General features: G+C 34.4%; 1 protein-coding gene across 1 annotated transcript; it reads right to left on the bottom strand.

Annotated features, from left to right (window-relative positions):
- Positions 1-11,307: 11,307 nt before the first annotated feature.
- valopb (vertebrate ancient long opsin b) lies at positions 11,308-20,325 on the bottom strand. The gene is made up of 5 exons (XM_055177099.2): positions 19,723-20,325; positions 18,691-18,901; positions 18,086-18,203; positions 17,504-17,743; positions 11,308-12,346 (listed from the first exon to the last, which is right to left on the bottom strand). The coding sequence occupies exons 1-5, from the start codon at positions 20,096-20,098 to the stop codon at positions 12,080-12,082; spliced, it is 1,212 nt and encodes a 403-aa protein (XP_055033074.2). The 5' UTR covers positions 20,099-20,325; the 3' UTR covers positions 11,308-12,079.
- Positions 20,326-22,149: the final 1,824 nt, after the last annotated feature.

The raw sequence follows: 22,149 nt of genomic DNA, 5'->3' as shown, positions 1-22,149 counted from the left end.
GCTTTTAATCAAAGTACATATTCAAAGAACTAACAAGCCTAGAAGTTAAACACACTGAATGAATAAAAGACAAAGCATATCACTTCCAAATATGTTTAACTATCAGTTTTGAGCGGTCGCTGCCACTGGCGGGGATGGCGGGTCACGTGGCCTGCCAGTGGCTGCTCCTGCCGGCCAGCTGAGGATTGAACCCCCTCTCGATATATCAGATGTCAGTATTTTGTGGTTTAAATACCTATGCAAAATCTCTGTTAAAAATAATTTTTTTTTAAGTTAAGTGCAAAGTTCGTAATTGTCATGTCCATAGCGTTGTTTCTTCCTCTCAAATGCACATAATGCATGCATGCAAATTTCACATCTATAATGCTGGAATTGCTTAAAAGCTGTCAGCGATTTTGGTTCAACAATTTTGGGATGGATCAGATCAGTGTTCACTTCCAAACCACCTTTGCAATAGAACAAAATTATGTATTTTAAAGGAGACATATCATGAAAATCTGACTTTTGCTGAAGTGCTAAAATTGTGTCCCCTGTCCTTTTATCAACTAGGGCTGCATAACGATTAATGGCAACTAATTGTTTGCATAATAAAAGTTTTTGTTTACGATAACTGCAAATGAATCCTGAAATAGACTTGTTGAGGTATTGAGCAAGCTTTTCCTCTGCAGCCCGTGAAATGCTTGATTTCATGACTCATGATACGTTCATTATAAAGCAGGAGTCAGACTGTGTGCTTATTGGAATTGCTTTGTGTGCAAACATGTAACAGATTATTGTAGCACACAATAAATGTCTCAGACGAAATGGAGCAAGAGATTTGTATTTTTTTATTCCATTTTGTGAGAACAGAGTTGTCAAGCAATGCTATATTGTGGAATAAAGCCGAGTTAACTTAAGTGGTGTAGCAGCGCCCTCTGGTGGATTGAAAATGTAACAAGTAAAACACTTTCATTGAAGATGGCAATTGTTTTCCAACCACTATTCGTAATAGCTGTCTTTTACTATTATAACATTATAGTATTATTATACAATATTTATTATTATTATTATTATTATTTCAATTTACTATTAACATTTATGAAATGTTTTTACATTAGGCCTACTTCAACTCATCAAAATAACTTAAAGGGATACTCCAGCCAAATATCAAAATTACCCCATGATTTACTCACCCTCAAGCAATCCTAGATACATATGTCCATCATCTTTCAGACTAACACATTTTAAGTTATTTTAGTAAATGTCCTTGCTTTTCCTAGCTTGAAAATGTTAGAAAAACAGGGATTTCTGACTTTAAACCCTAAAAAGTGCATCCATCCTTCACAGAAGTAATCCACAAGATCAATACGTTTTTGTAAGAAAAATATTTTAAACTTTATAAACTATAATAAGTAGCTTATGGTGCCATCTTGGACACACATGATTTACAAGAGAGTTTAGGCTGCCATGGGTACCTAAAAGGTGACATTTCACAAGACTTTTTTAAGATGTCAAATAAATATACGTACATATGTGAAGTTTTGTGCTCAAAATATCATATAGATAATATATTATAGCAAGTTAAAATTGTCACTTTGTAGGTGTGTGCAAAAATGTGCCTTTGTGGGTGTGTCCTTTAACATGCAAATGAGCTGATCTCTGTACTATGGCAGTGGCGTGGTTGGATAGTGCAGATTAAGGGGCGGTATTATCCCCTTCGGACATCAACAGGGGAGCCAAATTTCAATGACAAATTCACATGCTTGCAGAGAATGGTTTACCAAAACTAAGTTACTGGGTTGATCTTTTTAACATTTTCTAGGTTGATAAAAGCACTGGGGACCCAATTATAGCACTTAAACATGGTAAAAGTGAAATGTTTGAAATGTTTAAGCAGTGACTCTCATGAATCAAATGGTGTTACTGAAGAGTTAAAACCTTTAATAACCCATTGTAGCCATGTGGATTACTTCTGTTAAGGATGGATGAACTTTATTTGGGTTTAAATGCAGAAGTTCTTCCCTAGTCCTTGTTTTCTATTATAAAGCGTGGAAAAGAAAGGGCGTTTAACAAAAAAGCCTACCAAAATAACTACAAAGGTGTGTATATCTCGCATAGCTTGAGGGTGTGTAAATCTTGGGGTTGTTTTGATATTTGGCTGGATTATCAATTATATTTATACGTTTCAGCAAATTACCACGAGTCAAAATTTTAAAAAGCAAGTTGAAATGAAGCCATTTTGATCTTACAAAAACATTTAAGGCATGTAAAAGTATTTAGCTCCAGATGAATGATGTTAATAAAACTTTTTCTATCATTTCTTTCCAAAAATCAATAATAAAATTATAGAAAAATTAAGATTGTTGTAAAAGTTTCAACCTTATGCATTTAACAATCCACCATGAAAAAAATAATATAGTATATTTTGGTATTTACACTGGGTAAGTCTGTACATTTATTTTGGTATTTTACACTGTGGTAAAATTACCAGAACTATACAGTCTTTGAACCTTATCATGGTAAATATACACGTATATAATAGTTTTTACTAGGTTACTTCAATTTATTGAAGTATGCATTAACAAAGTTCACAGTACTACACAGTATTGCACAATTTACTACAGTTTTCTATAATTAATACTAAAGTACACTGTCATGTTTTTTATAGTATTTGAAAGCCCAACTGCCTTTAAATGCATCATTTTAAATCAAAAGGGTAAAATTTCCAGTTATGTAATAAAGTCAGCAACTAATAAACAGGGTTAATATGAACAGACCTAAGTTATCTTTCCATTCCAGACTAATGTACTTGGCCAGCTCACTTTGATGGATGAGCTTTGATCCCATATGTGTTTGTTGTGCTCTCAGTCTTTGGTCTGCTATTTATAAAGATTTTCAAAAACTACAAACAAATTGCAGAATCATCAATGTCAGGTCGGAAAACACACTCAAATGTCAACCTTGACTTTAGATGTATGCACCTTGGGACTACTTTAATATGCTTATTTATTTATGAACTGTGTTGACGTAAAGGCTATCTCTTGACCTCTTCAACGGTGACGGGGTTGAAATATGCAGCAGCCCCACAGACGCATAGATATTCTTTCACAGATTTCTGCTTGGCAGCGCTAATTCACGAACCAGCTAGCCCAATTAAATTCCTCACTTGTATCCCTGTGGGATTCTCTTCACTTTTCTTTGACTTTTAATATTTAAAGTCCACAGTTTGAAACTAATTATCCCAGACTGTATGTGGGAGGAGAATTTTTTTTATGTCCCATGTAGGATAGGCCAATAGAGAATTGTACAGAGAAACCAGCCATATAAATTATCAGTCTTTCCTTTAAAGTAGATAAATAAATTACTGGTAATGAGGTAAGGAGATGACAGTAAAAAGTTAAAACTAGAAAATTAGCATGGGGCATTTTTGTACTATTAACCATTTTCCATGACCATGAAAATGAAGATCTGGATTTAAAATGTAGTCAAAAAACTGATTTCTGCTGTCAGTCGATGGACTTTAAATCATAAGGGTAAGTGTATATTCAGTGGAGCAGAGGATGGGGTCAGGAGGACCTTCGCTCTATAATTTAAACAGAAAGATTCATCTTTGATTCTATAAAACATACAGCTTGCTGGTGTTTCAGATGCAGAGCAGTTTGATCATCCGGTTGCCTACTGAAATATTAACTTGCAGCGACATATGTAGCTTCTCCCTGATGGCTATAAGCCTTATGGAATATTAATAAGCAATCTATGCTCTGTTTCATGTCATCTGGAATTCCAGTTTATTTCAACTTATGAAACATCTGGAGTAAAGACTGATTCTGATATGTACTGTATGTTAATGTTTCTTAATTGTTTGCAATTTTTGATAGTGTATTACATGAATATTATTGCTAATTTATAAGGCTTACTTTATAAAAGGTTTTATTCTATTTGAGTAATGACAAGCTTGTGTATATTCTACTGTATTTACAGTGGCAAACATACAAATTTTTGGATTGCACAAAGTCAATTGGTTGTTCTGCAGTGGTCTCCGGTGCCCGCATGGAGTCTGTGAGTTGCCCACCAAAGCACATTCTATTAATATTTATTTATTACATATTTTTTATATTAGCCTGTCTTATATATGTTAACATTTAAAACCATGATACATATTAACAAGTAAAATCCAATTTAGTATCAGGATTTGATGTATTTTTAGCTGTTTTATTGTTTTTATTATTTGTATTGTTTTTGTAAATTCTACATTGTGTTTTTAGGTAGACAATTTTAAGATCTGTCCAGGGACAACGGATGAAAAATAGCCTCTTGGCTAATTCTGGTGCATTTACAGAAATGTTAACTAAAGTACACTGTCCCTGTCAAATAAATAAATTAGGGATGCATATCAATTAATCGCGATTAATCTACAGCAGAACAAAAGTTTTTGTCTACATCACATATGTGTGTGCACTGTGCACAATAACTCTGCATAGTCAAATGCACACACATGCATGTATATATTTAAGCAATGTTTACATGTGTATATACATTTGTATATTTATGTATAATTTATATTTTATATAAATATAAATACTTAATATATAAATATATTTTTTTCTTAAAATTATACATGCATGTGTGCATATCTATATATACATAATTATTATACACAGTTCACACACATATATGATGTGGACAAAAACGTTTGTTCTGCTATAGATTAATCGCGATTAATTGATATGCATCCCTAAAATAAATTAAATTAAATTAAATTAAATCAACAAGTTAATAAAAAGTTTTGAGTAAACTATATAAAAAAGTAGCCCTCCAGATTGTTTTATCCATTGTGGTTGCACTTGCTCACAAAATGGTCTAAGACCCCTGATGTAGAGCTTTGTCCTATTAATGACAATTAATGCCAATGGTTTTGATATCAGGTATTTTGAAAATATAAACTACATTAACAAAAACATCTTTTTTTAAATGTATTTTTATGCATATTTCTATAAAAATATATTTTGCTGGGTCCTGAGAAGTTTGGGAACCACTGTTAGACAACATATGCAAATGTAATTTATTAAAAAAGTTCACACACACTATAATTCGCAAGAAATCGGTTTACAAAAATAAGCGTGTTAGATTTGAAATTAATGAACTATGTCAACATAATATGTTAGTGCAAGTAAACATTAAAGGAACACGCAGACTTTTTGGGACTTTAGCTTATTCGCCGTATCCCCCAGAGTTAGATAAGTCCATACATACCCTTTTCATTTCCGTGCGTCCATTAACAATAGTCCCTTTCACACATACAGTCTTTACTGGTAATTTACTGGTAAATTGCAGTTAACAGATCATGTGTGAACAGAACCTTTCCGGTAAATCAGTGCTCCCAATTTACCAGTAAGACAGGTTGTCAGATTACCAGTAATTTACCAGTAAGCGCTGTGTGTGAACGAAAATTATAGGATTACCGGCATTTAGAACGGACGACGTCAGACCGTGCTGACAGCTTCGGGCCAATCATAGCGTTTTAATACAGATGACGCGTTTACCCCCGCACTGTTTACGGATGTTTCCACACACATGCTGCTTGAAAGTTGAGCACACCTGAAGTTTACATCCACATTTCTTCACCAAAGTTGTTTAAAACAGCTTTCCGCCGAATTGCCGACGTCCTTAGCACGCCCTCTGTAAAGCCTAACGTGCAAACAGTAGTGTTGTTAAAAACGCATTTTCTGTTTGACGTCGTCTCATTCAATGTTGTTTGGTCATGAGCAACTTCGCGACTGTTTACTACAGACGTGAAAACAGCAAAATACGGACCGTGGATATGAACGACGTGGATTGTTTACAAATACAACACTGAGCTCGCCGCGTGCTACAGGTACTTCCGCTTTCTCAACGAATTTACCGGTATTTTGATACTGATGTGTGAATGATGTCTTACTGGTAAAATAACGGAACGCCACTGCGTGTGTGAACAGCACATTTTTGTATCTACTGGTAAATTCATTCTGGTAAATTCATGGTAATTTACCAGATTTACTGTGTGAAAGAGGCTTATGTCTGATGCACCCCCCGCTAGCCTAGCTTAGCACATAGACTGGAAGTAAATGGCTCCAGCTAGCATACTGCTCCCAATAAGTGATAAAATAACACCAAATTTTTATTTATATGTTGTGATTTGTATAATCTCAGCGTGTACAAATAACAATGTCATATGAGACACAGCTATCTTTTAACTGTATACATACTGGAAACTATATTCTCAGAAGGTGACGCAGTGCTACTTTAGCAAAGTGATTAGCGCAACACGTCTGCCCAAGTAGCAGTGCTTCGCCTTCAGAGAATATAGCCCCCAGTATCTATATAGTTAAAAGATGGCTGTGTCTCATATGACCTTGTTACGCTGTGACTATACAAATCACAACATATAAATAGGAAAATGTTGGTGTTATTTTGTCACTTATTGGGAGCAGTATGCTACCTGGAGCCATCCAGTTTTTGTGCTAAGCTAGGCTAGCGGTGGGTGCATCATACGAGTTACGGCACGCACATGGATGAAAAGGGTATGTATTGGGGAAACAATGAATAAGCTAAAGCTCCAAAAAGTCAGCATGTTCCTTTAAATTAATGTCATGATCTACATGTAGTTCTCTAGGACAGTTGTGTGAACAACAGGAGAACAGATAAAAAAATGAATAAAGGAAAGTAAAACTAGAAATGACAGTTCTGGGAAAAACTCCAGCATCATATATAGAGTTGACAAAATCATTTATAGTCTTATTTTACCTGGATTAGATTTACCACATATACTGTATGGGCAGTTTCCTGGACAGGGTTAAAGTATAGTCCCAGACAAAAAATGTTTGTTTGAGCTGTCTTAACTGAAAACAGCTTGCAATGGCATATCTTAAATATATATCAGTACCATTGTTTTGTCTCAAGATGCACATCAGTAAAGTTTTTTTCAAGGTATATATACAGTAACTAAACCTAGTCCTGGCTTAATCTAAACCCTGTCCAGGAAACGGCCCCATAAGCTCTTAAACATTTGAAGTTTAATTTCATCTGATATCTTACATTCTTGCACAAATTAAAAACTGTGTTTATCTGAGACAGATGCTGATAATATCTGCTATGCTTTTCCTCATATGCAGGCCCTAAGGGTGATTTCTGTGTAAGATAAGAGGTTCCTGGACTGTCAAAAAAGAGAAAATACGCTGGACCATTAGAATATTGACACATTAAAGAAACATTGTATTCTTAAACGTATTAAGTAACTGTTTAAAAAGAACGCAAGTAATTTAATACAGGTTTTGATTTAATCTGTTTTAAATCATAAACTTTAATTTTAATAAAGTCCTTACAAAGCCAATGTTGGAACTGACAACAAATCAGACTTGATAAAAGACTTGATATTCTTACAAGCTTTTAACACTTTGATTCTATTGCTATTTTATGTACAGTTGTGTTGTTATATTTTATTGTCTATTGATGTTTTTTTACTGGAAAGCGCCTTGTGCTTCTTTGGTTGTTGTAAGGCGCTCTATAAATAAAACTTGATTGATTGATTGATTGATTGATTGATTGATTGATTGATTGATTGATTGATTGATTGATTGATTAAAAAGAATACAAGGAAATACATTTTTGAGATTCTATATGACAGTTTACTAAACTTAAATTTTTTAATATTTCATTTGGAGAGCACAAAGTCTTATAATGTACATACCATATTTGGGTCATTCTACAGAAAAAGTGGAATTCGGATGATGGAAATTTGCTTAAATGAACTTCTTTCCACATACCCAAAACTTCTTTAATAGCATTAATTAACTTGTCAAATCTATGAATCGGCAAAACGGGGAGCTTAATCTATTTTTAACTTTTTAATAAAGAATCCATTCATTTATTCATCATTGGTGTTACCTGTGATTTAAACAACATTAATGTTGATACTAAATATTTTTTCTCATTACAGCTTGTGTATTTAGTTAAAGTTTGAGTAGAGGAATGATAACAGCAAGAAAAAATATTGATTATTAATATTTGTTTAATTAAATTCTTCATCTTTACTCAGCATTGTATGAAATTATTTGATTCTCAGTTTGACTTTTTTTCTTTAAAACCAACAAAAACAAAAATGTTCAACCAAAAAGGCTTTAATGCAAAGACTGAAATATCAACAATGTCTTACATTCCATATCAACAACAAAATATTACTAGAAAGTACAAGAAAATACATTCATAACATCAAAACTTGGTTTAACACCACAATGTAACAATGACAAAATTAGAATAGAATAATAGATAATGAATATGATAAAACTTATAAACTTTCATAAAATTTTCCATCTTGTTTTGTTTTTATGCTTTTATGTTGGTCAGTTAAAAGAATAGTGCTTAGGAAGTACTCATTAGAGAAGTAACACTAATGACTGCAACACCAATGATGGTAACACCAATGACAATTTACAGAAAAAAACTAATTTTTTAACTAAATGGCTGCCATTAACCATGTGCCATTTCATCAGAGATGTAACAATCACATACTTATTCAATATTATGTATTTTTATGTAAAGATCTCAACACTCCCAGCTATAAAAAAAGAGTATAGATATATCATGATATTTTAGACAAATAAGGTAAGACATCTCACAAACATTTTGCCTTCCTCCACTGCACTTCTTTCACTGACCTCTTGACCAATAAAAAACTTCAAAGAGCTGATGCATTGTTTCAAAATAAAAGTGCTTTGGGAAGGGTAACACCAATGACATAAATTTGGGGGAAAAATATTTATTTGATATTATTCATATTAATAGTGTATTTTTACCATTTCAGTGTTGTAGTACATTCATACAGGGTTAAAGGTAAATGTAAATTTAATTTGTTTTACAAAAACATGGTTTTAAATAATAAGTACACAGTTCAACTTCCATGTATGATCAAAGGGACAGGGCAATTTTCAGGACCAGACATCTAAAAAAAGTAAATAAATAAATAAATAAATAAACTCTCTTATAATTTTAAGGCCAGTCTATATTTATTAAATATATATCATTATGGGATTATTGGGACAAATTAAATGATTAAGAGGTCTGCAAAAGCAAGGGACAAGCATTTCAACCTTTTTTTTACAGTAGATGTATTTACCATTGCCTAAAATTGACATACATTGCCAAAATACATGAATGCTTATATAAAAAATAACAGCTAAATAAAACAACAAACCCACAATCTGAAGTTTATCACATTGAGCAAGCGTCTATTAAAAGATTTTTTTTCTGTAGAAAATTATTTAAATGAATGCTCTGGTCACCTCATTTCTGCAAGTATAAACATAGATGTTGTATGGCCAAGCTAAGGCTGCTCTTATCATATGGTCCTGTGGACATTTTTTATTAGTAATGCCCCATAAAAGGTCAGCATTTCAGATGAATTTTAAGAGCAGAGGCCTGCAGGCAGTGCAAGTTTCTAGAGCAGGACATCTTGGAAATTCACATCAATCTGAGGCCTTAACAAAAATCCTGGAATATGGAAATGAAGACAGAGATGAGAGAAAAACATGAACAAAAGCGGACATGGCAAGCAAGAGACCACTAACATACAAAGAGTAAGTGGGACACCAAAGATGATCAAAGAGATTTTTCATTCATTGCAGAGTCAAAGCAGAACATATACATACGTCTATACGTATACAATATGTATATATGTATATAAGTCTACGCTGTGTGTGCGTGGACACTCCACTTTTTTTGAAAATATGCTCATTTTCCAGCTCCCCTATAGTGGAACATTTGATTTTTAACATTGAAATCCATTCAGCTGATCTATGAGTCTGGCCGCTGGCGCTATCACTTTTAGCATATCTTAGCATAATCCATAGAATCTGATTAGTCCATTAGCATCGTGCTAAAAATAAACAAAGAATGTGGAGATTTTTTCTATTTAAAACTTGACTCTTCTGTATTACATCGTGTACTAAGACCGACAGAAAATTAAAAGTTGTGATTTTCTAGGCAGATATGGCTATGAACTATTCTGGCATAATAATCAAGGACTTTGCTGCTGTAACATGGCTGCAGGAGGCGCAATGATATTACACAGTGCCCGAAAATAGTCCTCTGCTATTAAAAGATACTAAGCAGCTTTAAATAGGAAAAATATAAAAATTTCATCCTTTAAGCCCAAAGCTTTAGTCTTGATGCCTTTGGAATTGCTATTGATCGCAGATGATTGTGTGATACATGAATGATATGTGACCTACAGTGTTCATCAGCCAGATCATGTGATACCCACCCAACAAATTGAATTTAAGAGAATTGAAATGTTTGGGTTGTAGCTGTTTAATTTATTCCAGTTGCCTTTGTCAGCTTTGTAATTTGCCTCTAGACTCTGACTTTAAAGAAACATAGCTTTCTTTGTTGTTTTCAACATTGATGTTTAGGATCCAGGCTAAAATTCTTTACCTCCTCTAACTTTCCGTTTATGATTGAGATCAGGCATGGTGGTCCTCTGTTCATGAATCTTTTTTATGTGCACTTGGTGCCTCTCGCTACCTAGGGTGATAACAGACCATGGCCGAGAGAAATTGAATTCAGATGCTTTTATTCAGGCTGATGTTAAAAGAGTGCCTCTGAACTTAAGGGAACCTGCAGAGCTCAAATCTCATCTCAAAGGTTTTTTGTTATTTCATTTTCTTTGTGTGATGCAATGAAGTGCTGAATTTGCTTTAGGATATTTTAGCAGTTTTTACAATAACCACATCTCGACACATTCATCACAATTATCTGCATTAAATACAAAAAAATAAGGCTTATGCATCCTCTATTGCTGTCACTGCAGATATCACCAAAGACATATTGCATTATGCGTATAAATGCATACACTGCACTGGTAAAATGCTGGTTGCACTTAAATGATTACGTTAAAACAACTTGAATTAATAAGTCATTTAAACTTTTTTGCGAGTTGCAATAATATTAAAAAAAATTATTGTAATAACCTAAGCCCATTCAATTTAGTTTTTTCTTTGATACCAACTCCTCACCGTTCAAAACAAAGTTGAAATAATGTGTTTGATTAATTCAAGTCATTTAAACTTAAACATTTAAGTGCAACAAGGATTTTTCACTGTAAAAGATCCTTAGAATTATTTAGCTTGTACTGTAATAGAATTTCCTATTTTTTTCCTGCTGGGTTGTTAAAAAAAGTTATTTATATTAAATATATATATATATATATTTATATATTGTCTTTGTGTTTTAATAAGCATCAGTTCAGTAACCACGCTGAAAGTTATTAAAAGTTGCTTTATTAGCGTCTGGTACTACAGCATTGACATATATAAAAAATAAACAATTATTTCTAAAAACTAAAATCTTGTTTATTTAAAATATAATAATGTAAATTACTTTTATTATATCCAGCGAGATTAAAGATCTTGATAAATACAGTAAAACATTTGTTGGCATGCCACAGATAAACATAATGATCGACTTTGGACAGAAGATAAATAAGCAAACACCAAACATTTGACCCAGTAAGACTTTTAACATGTAACTCAAACATATATGCACCCGTGTCTACATACATACTGTACATATGCCAAATAAATAGGTTAAAATCTTAATAAACACACAAGTAAAGATTACATAGAAGGCAAAATCATAAATTATAATGACAATGATAAGATTTCTAAAAAAGCAGTAACAGTGCTGCTCAAGTCACCAAAAATGTATTGTAATGGTGTAACATACAGCTTAATGTGACATACATAGACACACAGGATGTTATTTTACATCTTTTAATCAAATGCTAGCATTTACATTATTTACTTTTCATTTCTGTAAATGGTTTACTGGACTGAAATAACAGTGTGCAGTCAACTTGCACTAAAACTCGCTCTTCAAAGACAATGTATTGCATGTTTACGAGATTTACTGACAAGCACATACATACACCAAGACTGATTGCACATCGTCACAACATAACAAATACATTAAAAGACAATATATGAAAACACAAACCATACACTCTCTAAAAGGGTAACAGTTGTACTCCATAAGACGACAGGTTGGAATGGTACTGGTATAATCAGATCTACAAAGGACAAACTCTATTATCAGATATAGGGAGCTGCTTTGGACCTCCATTCCCACTTTGATCTGGCTTCTCCACTTCCTCATCATCCTCACTCTTTTCCAAATTGCATAAGGACATGGGAACGCGAGCAGCAATGGTGGACATCTCGACAAGGTGAGTATCAACGGTTGCAGTGATGGCCCCTTTATCTGATGTCTGATTCAAATTAGTGGAGTCCAGATTGGTGCCATTTCCCTTAAACATCTGCATCAGACACTTCCTGAACTGAAAAAAGGAAAAACATCATGTTAGATAATTAAATAACTTAAACCACTTTTTTAGGATGAGAACATTTTTATTTGGTCTAATAAATGTTATTCTATTACACTGTCAGAAATAAAGGTACACTGAAAGGTACAAGAAGGTACAAAAGTTGTCACTGGGGTGGTACCTTTTCAAAAGTACACTTTTGTGCCTAAAATATGCATATTGGTAGCTCAAAGGCACACATTGGTACATTAGAGGTACAAATTGGTACCTCAGAGATACATATCTGTACCACAATGGTACATTTTAAAAGGTATACCGTCCCAGTGAAAACTTTGTACCTTTTTCTGAGAGTATACAAAAGCACTCACTGGGGCATTAGCCTTTCAAAAAGTGCACCTTTATACCTAAAGAGTGCATATTAGTAACCTCAAAGGTAAAAACTGGTATCATGTACAAATAGTACAATTTAGGACCTTTTTTAATAGTATTGTCCCAGTGACAGCTTTTGTAGCATATTTTCTGAGAGTGTAATAAATAAGAGCAGATGATCTCACGGAAAGTCATGTTATAGACGGTTTCATCGGACGCACGTGATACACGTCTGGATCCAAACCTTACTTCCGGTTTCGGTTTTTTTAATGATCTGACTAGTTGCTAAACTGATCTCTTGAACAAATGCCTCGTCGAAAATAACAATGTTTTGGTTTCTTAGGTAATCTATGTGTTGTTTTTTACTTGTTATATAAATAAACAAAGTTTTAAAGAACTTTGTTGTTATTTATTCTTAGCGGAGTTTACTGGAAGTTACGTGCGTACCGCGACAGCCGCTTGTTTATGTTGTTACTGCTGAAATTGTCTACAAAAATTTTTATTAATTTATTTGTGTCTATGTCACGAAATTCAGCTTTTTCCTGCCTTGAGCCCAAATGTCTTTTTCGTGTTGGTGGCACGACTTTTTGTTTTGTGTCATTTTATGTATTGTTTTCTCTTTTATTTCTATTTTTAAATCCTGGTCGCCTGGAGTTGGGGTTAGAGTTGGGGTTTGTGTAGGGATGTCTAAAAATGAAAACAAAAAGTGATTCTAACCCCAACCCCAAGAAAATAGGAAAAAACTATGAGAGAACAATACATAAAATGAAACGAAAAAGAAAGTCATGCAACGGACAAAAAAACAATTTATAGAAATTCATGCGAGTGACATGAAAAAGACAATCATGCTTAAAGAGTAACTAAACCCTAAACCAACTTTTTTTAGTTAATGATCTGTTAGAATGATGCTTTATTAGTGCTGTTCATTGATTTTAGTAACTTTGTTGACATTTGGATGTAAAGTGTTTCAATACTACAATATATGGTGTAAAAACGTCTGAGTGCTGCCCTCTTCAGGTTGAACGGTGGCTACTGCAGTTGAATCTTCCTATTGGATGTTGGGTCCAAAAAGTGACTCGTGACACAAGCAGGTTCAAGCTCACCACGCCCTTGTTACGATCTAACCAAACATTTCGTACGAGCTTAGTTCGTCCCCTCTATCTCCGTTGGGATCTGCCCATTTTTCTTGCATTTTTCAAATATTGCTAGTGGGCGGAGTCAGGCTATGACCAGGGGTTTGGTTACGCTTTAAGGCACAAAATAAAGCAAAATTTTGCTTGTACAATTATGTGGTTTATATTATTTAAAAGAAAATAGTTTAAGTGCTTGCTGGCTTTATTTATAGTGTTGTTGATGTTGTTTTTTAATGCATGATGTTTGTTAACTGTCATGATTGAGGTTTGTGTGTTATTTGTTGAGTCTAGTGCATGGGGATTTGCTCCTATAGCAAAAGTGCATTAATTATTAAGTGAATGCATTCAATACCAACTGGTTTGAACAGTTACAAGACCAATGGTTCGGTCTCTCTTGGAGTATGTAGCCTACTGTATATAACAGTTTGAGTTTTTAATATTTTTTTTTTTTGCATTTTTTAGACAACCGCGTAGGCTGAGACAACCCAGCATTATTTTTAGAGTTTACGCTTTTAATTATGCTGATTATAAACAGCATAGGGTTTGTGTCAACTGTGGCAAATGTCTGCACTAAAAGGTCATCAGGCAAGATTCCTCTATGAATAAACAAGGACATTTTAACCTTAATTCAAGCAGATAAGGTCATACAGTAAGTACCTGCTCTGAGATGTCTGCATATTCATTTGGACTGGAAAAGAAGGAACGCTTGAGTAATTAAAACATATTTTTTCTATCTCAGTAAAATTCAGAGAGATTCTATGGTAGGCATCCTTTTAAAAATGATATTTTTGTACCTAAAAGGGTGCCTATTGGTCCCTTAAAGGTACATATCTGTACCAAAATGGTACCATCCCAGTGACTGGGAACTTTTGAGCCTTTTTTTTGAGAGTATGGACATTAAAGTCATAACTTTTGCCTCCATACCATTTGAGCTACAGGAGTTTTTTATGGTCATGTATATTTTTACTATCTCAGAAAACATAGCTAAGGTCTCTTGTAGTTCATCACAGACTAACTGAACACAAAAATAAAAGCGAAGTTTGCCAACAGTGCCCATACACAGACCATAGATACATGTTCTCTGGATTCTGTGTTGACTCAAGAGCTCTTGTAATATCCAAATACACACGCTGTGCTATTAAACAGCTGCAAAAACTGACCATATAATAACTACACTCACCTAAAGGATTATTAGGAACAAATGTTCAATTTCTCATTAATGCAATTATCTAATCAACCAATCACATGGCAGTTGCTTCAATGCATTTAGGGGTGTGGTCCTGGTCAAGACAATCTCTTGAACTCTGTGGCATGGTTGTTGGTGAAACGGGCTGGTCTGAGTATTTCACAATCTGCTCAGTTACTGGGATTGTGTGAAAAGGGAAAAATTGTGTAATGGTGTGGGGGATGTTTTCATGGGTCATGGCACACTTGAGGCCCCTTAGTGCCAATTGGGCATAGTTTAAATGCCACAGCCAACTTGAGCATTGTTTCTGACCATGTCCATCCCTTTATGACCACCATGTACCCATCCTCTGATGGCTACTTCCAGCAGGATAATACACCATGTCACAAAGCTCGAATAATTTCAAATTGGTTTCTTGAACATGACAATGAGTTCACTGTACTAAAATGGCCCCCACAGTCACCAGGTCTCAACCCAATAGAGCAGGGCTATTCAAATGCTACCCTGGAGGGCCGAGCACTACAGAGTTTAGCTCCAACCCTAATCAAACTTAACCACCTCTGAGCATCTCTTTTATCATACTGTAAGCCCTTTAGATGCATCTGCAGCAGGCACTTATTTTGGACAAGACACGTGATGCACACAGGATCTCTCGATGCGCAGAACACATATTTTGAAATAAGGAACCACACACATGACGGGCTCGAAAAAGAAGTCACCGGCCGCCACTGCTGCCAAGAGTTTATCAATTGATTTATTGTGTCTTCTCTCTCACGTCCGTAGGTATAGATTTGGTATGAACATTGAAGGTTCAACTGTACATGTTTTCATAATACTGTAGGACTAAGAATTATTTTGATTATTGGTGGGGTTTTTCTCCCAACAATCCCCCAGAAAAGCACATAAAAAAAACTGTGATTGAGTAACATGAATGTTTTCTCGAAACAGATGCGAGAGAAGTGAGTTACTTCTGAAAGATGTGCACAGCTCAAGGGGTCTTGAAGCCATATAGCTCCAGCAGAGTCCCAAACCATCTGGGACCCAAATCCATGGGGTGGTCAACAGAGCCACAAAAGACTTAAGATTCTCTCTCTACATGAAACGGCACGCTACGGGGACACTTATAAAAAATTTCTTTTTGAGAGCTGAATGTACTGTAACACACACGAAAAGGATTGGATATCAAACAACCTTTGACCATAATGCTCATAACACCCAACTCCTGTAGGAATACAGAATATCTTTGAAATAGATTTAAACCTTAGTTGACCAATATGTCAAAACAACTGAAGCTTCAAAATGAGACCAATGACTTCCCCTTAGGATAGCAAAAGGCACGCACAAATTTCCTAAAGTTAAAATATAACTTTAGAGGATATGATACATTTTTCTTCAGGTATTAACTAAGTTATTAAATATAAATATGTTTCATTATTTGTTAGGCAAAAAACTAAACAAAATCGACTGTCATTTCTTTCTATAAAATGTGTTGCATACTAATATAAAAAATTATGAAAATTGAGTTCGTAATTGAGCTGTATCTATTTTTCCATAATACAACTCTGACTTTATAAAGTCTAAGAAAAATTATACAAAATATATTTCACTGATATTTAGGACTAAACACGTCTAGAAATGTAATGCTATCAGGTTTATAAATGAAAATATTTTCAATTTTAAATGTTATGAAGGATTAATAATATAATTTATTTAACACAAATTCCCCTTCAATTTAGTTACCGGTATATTATAATTTAATAAACGCTATGATTCGTATATTGTTCAGCAAAGAAAACACATAAAACAACACTTACATATAAAATGTACCTACATTTACAATGACCTACAAATAACTTAAAGCTAGCTATTGCTTTCTTAATCCATAAAGGCAGAAAATACCTACCCAGTCTCACAAAATTATGTACCTATAGTCACGTAATTTTTTTTTCTTTTCCGTGATACTGTCACGAATTTCCACGTTTTTTTTTTGTTTATGTGTCATTTTCACGTATTGGTTACTCAACTGCTTTTTCCTATTTTCAAACCATTTTCGCTCACTTGTCACTTGAAGTATTGGTTTGTACTATTTTTTCAGATTTTTTTTATATTTTCTAAATTTTAAAACTTTGTCGCCTGGCGTTAGGGTTAGAGTTGGGTATGTGTAAGGATGTCATTTTTTTGTAAATCTAACCCTAAACCGAAGCGGAAATGGTAAGAATATAAGACAAAACAGTTGAGTTACCAATACGTGACAATGACACATAAAAAGAAATTCACAAAAACTCGGAAATTTGTGACAGTATCACGAAAAAGAATAAAAAAATTACGTGAATAGGTAGGTAATTTCGTGTGACTGGGCTGGAAAATACACCATAATCAATTTTCAATATATTAAGAACTTGTCAAATTTCCTCCTCAGTGTGGTATGCTAAACTTAAATGCATTAATTATTGAAAAACCTGAAAATAGCAGATTAAGATGTACCTGTTTGTTCATGAACACATAGATGACGGGATTATAAACAGCTGCTGTCTTTGAGAAGAAGGCTGGGATAGAGCCCATGCGAGGATCAATGTGGATTGTGGGATAGGCTGTGACAATAATTGAGAATGCTGCATAAGGTGTCCATCCAACCATGAAGGCTATTATCATCACTATGACCATCCGTGCCACCTCACGGTCAGGCTTACGCGCGTTACCCAGCCTTCCGTGCGTGTTCGATACCTGTTGGACATATTAGAGGATAGCTGCATTTTACATTTGCATTGCATGTATGCATTTGGCAGACACATTTATCCAAAGCAACTTACAATGCATTTAAGATAGTATATATTTATTTTTATCAATATGTGTGTTCCTTGGGAATCAAACCTATGACCTATTATAATCTGCAAGCACAATGCTCAAGTGATTTACAGGACAAGCTTTTATAACAGTGAGCTATCACTTATAATGTAGGTTTTGTCAGGCAGACAACACAACTATCTCACAAGCTTCCTATTTATATTTCTATATGTTTTGCATTAAATATTTAGATAAAATGTATAGATTAGTTATAAGACTAACCTTTTTGAGCTTCTGCATAAGTTTTCCATATGAGATAATGATCACGCCAAGAGGAATGATAAAACAGGTGGTGAAAAAGGTGATGATATAGCTGTGGTCATAGTAGTTGGTCGAGTACCTTAAAGCAAGAAAACAGAAGCTTTAGATATGCCAAGTATTTTTTTAACTGTGAAACTACATTAACAGTAAGAGAAAGATGCATAAAATACATCAACATGTACACAGTCATATCCTACATTAGTAAATTTCACACCCAGGCTTCTTTGTGCCATTATGCATTACCAATTCAATTTTTCTGTTGTTTGTATTCCAAGGACAAGGCTATACAAGTCAAATGAACTAAAGTTGACTCTCTTGAAAGCAATTTTTCAAAATCTTGCTGCATGACATCAGCCTTGGTTTTATATGCAGGTTGCTTTTCCAAAATATTACACAGAAAGACACCTTGACTTAACCTAAACGGTGGGGTAACGTGGAAGATAAATTGGTTCTCATCAACAGCATCATATTGTATAGAGTAAATTATGGTGGAGGTTGTTGCTTTTACATGTTCATGATAAATAAAAATGAATAAAAAGGAGAGATTTAAAGGATTTTGCGCTCACCAGTTGGGTTCACACGTGGTTCCGATTTTGCTGACTGTATAACTGTTCCAGCCCACAACTGGTGGAAAAGTCCATATGAAGGAGAAGGTCCATACAAAAATAAGACCAACAGCTGCATGTTTGCCTCCCAAACGGACGTCTTTCAGGGGCCGACAGATCACAAAGTAACGTTCGAATGCCAGGATTGCTAAAGACCACAGAGCCACAATTCCTAGAAAGCAAGAGGTTACAACAGTTTATTTCTGTATGTAATGTCAAATCCGTAACTTTAGTAACTGAAAATGAATTAATGAGACTTAAAATGTCAACCTTTTTGCACTAAGAGGTATTTTCTCGCTTTTAAAAAGCAAATTATTATAGTTAAAGTGTATTTTACTTTCATTTACCATAGTTTTGCCACAAATATCATGATGGTTAACCCATAGTTACAGTATTGAGAGCAAACTATGAGAGCAAAGTATTTTTTTATTTGTGTTTATTATGGCTTTACTGCACATTACCAGTAAAACTATGTTGCTATTGTTAAATCATGGCTAAGTAAGGAATGGGGGGGTATTATGAATTAAAATAATAATGCACTTGCAAGAAAATTTCCTGTTTGCTCTCCCACCCCTCCAGAGAAATGAAATTTTGCAGATGATAAGCATCTAAAACAAAACAAGCAATAAGGTAGACAGTGTTGTTCATTATAATTCATAATTCACAATTTCCTTGAGTGCCTTATTGCTTTTATTAAACCTGTATTTTTAAATCTTAAATGTTTAAAATATATATTTTAAGCATATTCATTAAACCATCTTTTTTGCCATATTATACAACCCAATGTATCATGATGTCTTACATGTAAACAATGTAACAACGTTGCAACAACAATGTAACAAAATAACCATAGTGCTGCGCTATTTTACTAACATTGACTTGGTGAAGAGGTCCAAACTGAACGTTATCGTGAATAAAACACGTTGCTGACCTGTTTTATTCAATGAAATAGCCAATGCATAGGTTTTTGCAGTAAACAACTAACTACCTTACCAAAAAAAGTGACGGCAAATCCCTCCAGCACACACGCCCAGACGCCCAGAAAGAAGTACCCTCGTGAATTCGTTAAAAAACTTATGGTGCCTCCTATAAGTGACATTAGAAAGTCAGCGACGGATAAATTGACGATGATATAATTCAAGGGCTTTCTCAGCTGTTTATATCTGAAAGTAACGAGCATGACGGTAAAGTTTTCTGTCAGAGAGAGCGAAGTCACTATAAACATCAGAGACGCGAGGAAAGTGTAATTCCAGGGCGCAACAGTCTTCAGTGGACCAGAGAAAGGATCGTGCGGTTTGATGGTGATGCTGTCGGTGGATTCGGTGACTGAAGACCCAAACGACTCCATGGCAGTGAGAAGGGCAGGCATTTGGATCAAAAACAAGAAAAAGTTAAGCTTCTTGACGTTAAGCTTCGTGACGCTAGCCGGTGAACAAAGTCCAAGACGTGATTTATATACAAACCGACATTATTTGAGTTAGCGCACACTGGAGAAATGTAACATTGTACTGTGCGACAAGTGTGCAATGATTAAGAATTAAAATAAAAACTTTTAACGCCAAATGCATCCATTTTTTTTCCTTTAAAGCAATTTACGTGAAGATTGAGGAGTCCAGGTGAGTCTTTGCGTAAGGAGGCAGTGAAGCATCAGGTCTCCGCGCATTCCCTCGACTGAGTATGGATGTGTGTCCACCCTTCTCCGTTATATTTATATATATTCATAGTGTCGGGCAGCATGTAGCCTACATATCAGTTTAAGTGCTGAAAAGTCCCTCATTTTTTTATTTGCTGAGTTTGACGACTGGTTTCAGGTGGGCGTCTCTTCATTCAGTTCACAGACGTTTCTAAGGATGATTGATGATGCATGTAAAAAATTTAAAACAAAATTCAACAACGCATATCACACATGATAAATGCTGTAGATAAGTGTATAAGAAGTATGTGCATATTGTGAATTAATTTAATAAACTAATTATTGATAGCCTTTAGTTAATTCACTAAAATTATCCTATATTCAGTTAGCCTATGTTTACTTTACTGACACAGCTCAGTGTGCCCAGGATGGTAAAATAATTATTACAATCCTAATGACCAACACAAGTCTTCTGCATACTGACATGGTTTGAAATCTATTGTTATTTGATTCTTTTGTTTTCAGATGTATTAAAATTCATATATGTAGAGCACAAAATATTTTTTCCTTATATGGACCTCGGTATTTATAAAATCCTGCGTACAGCCTTGCTCATAATTAAATACAAAAGGAGGAGAAAAACTGCAAAAAAGGTACACTTTTTGAAAAAAAGAACCCCCCCCCCCTTTCAATAGGCTGGATACGGACCTGTATACTTTTGTATTTTTGCAAGTATACTTTTGCACATTAAACTTTTAAACCCCTACTTTATTTTGCCACTTGCAATGCTATGGCCGCTGGCAATATATTGAATCAGAGTAGCTATGGACTCAAGTATATTAACTTTAATCAACTACGTTTTTCAAGTATCTGTACTTTATATGCTTTGAGTATTTTTCTTTTACTTCAGTACATTCTAAAGCACTTTTTACTCCTTTTATATTAAATTTAATTTAATACTTACATTAATACATTACATTCAAATCTAGTAGGCTACATAAGTACTTTTACATCAGTAAAAGTAATAAATATATTTACTTGAGTATTAATAAGAAAGAACATTTTTAATGTACTTAAAGGTGTCATAGAATAAAAAACTGTATAGGCATAGATGAATAATAAGAGAATTCGTATCAATTCATACGACCACATTCGTAAGTTTTTGTACGATTTGCCTTGACCCCCGTGACATTGGGGTTAGGGGCGGGGTTAAGGGTTGAGTTTCGTTGTTGTTGTTGTTGTTTTCATGAGAATTGCATGTTTTTGCGTGATTAACTTTGTATGAATCCATACGAATTAGCTAACTTGTAAAATATTTACGAATTCTTGTGAGATCAGCCTGGGTAATGACATATCGTGAGCCTCAAATGCGTTTGTTTCCTCATTTTTATGTAAACCTCGTGCACACAAAAGACGGCTGGAAAACAGGCCAATCTCAACATAACACCGACTGTGACGTCACAGTTGAGATGTACACCCCCAACATTAAATTACACGTTAAATTAATTTCAGAGTTGTTAAAATGCTAAAAACCAAGTTGTTGACTGCAGAGTTAGCGCTACATGCTAATTAATGCTATATGGTAGCGTTTAGGCTAAAGTTCTACTATTGACTTTACAGTAACGTTTTACTGTATTTTCGTCTGATACAGGCTCAAACATAGTTTACTAATGTGAGCTACTGACATGAGCCTCAGAGCAGAGCAGAATAATCAGAGCAGAGCTCAATATTATTATTCATGACCCTCACAAAATAGGGCAAAAAATAGACCATTTCATTCAAAAGAC

Source organism: Misgurnus anguillicaudatus, chromosome 4 (assembly GCF_027580225.2).
Source record: "Misgurnus anguillicaudatus chromosome 4, ASM2758022v2, whole genome shotgun sequence".
Taxonomy (NCBI): domain Eukaryota; kingdom Metazoa; phylum Chordata; class Actinopteri; order Cypriniformes; family Cobitidae; genus Misgurnus; species Misgurnus anguillicaudatus.
This window is presented reverse-complemented; position numbering and strand designations above follow the sequence as displayed.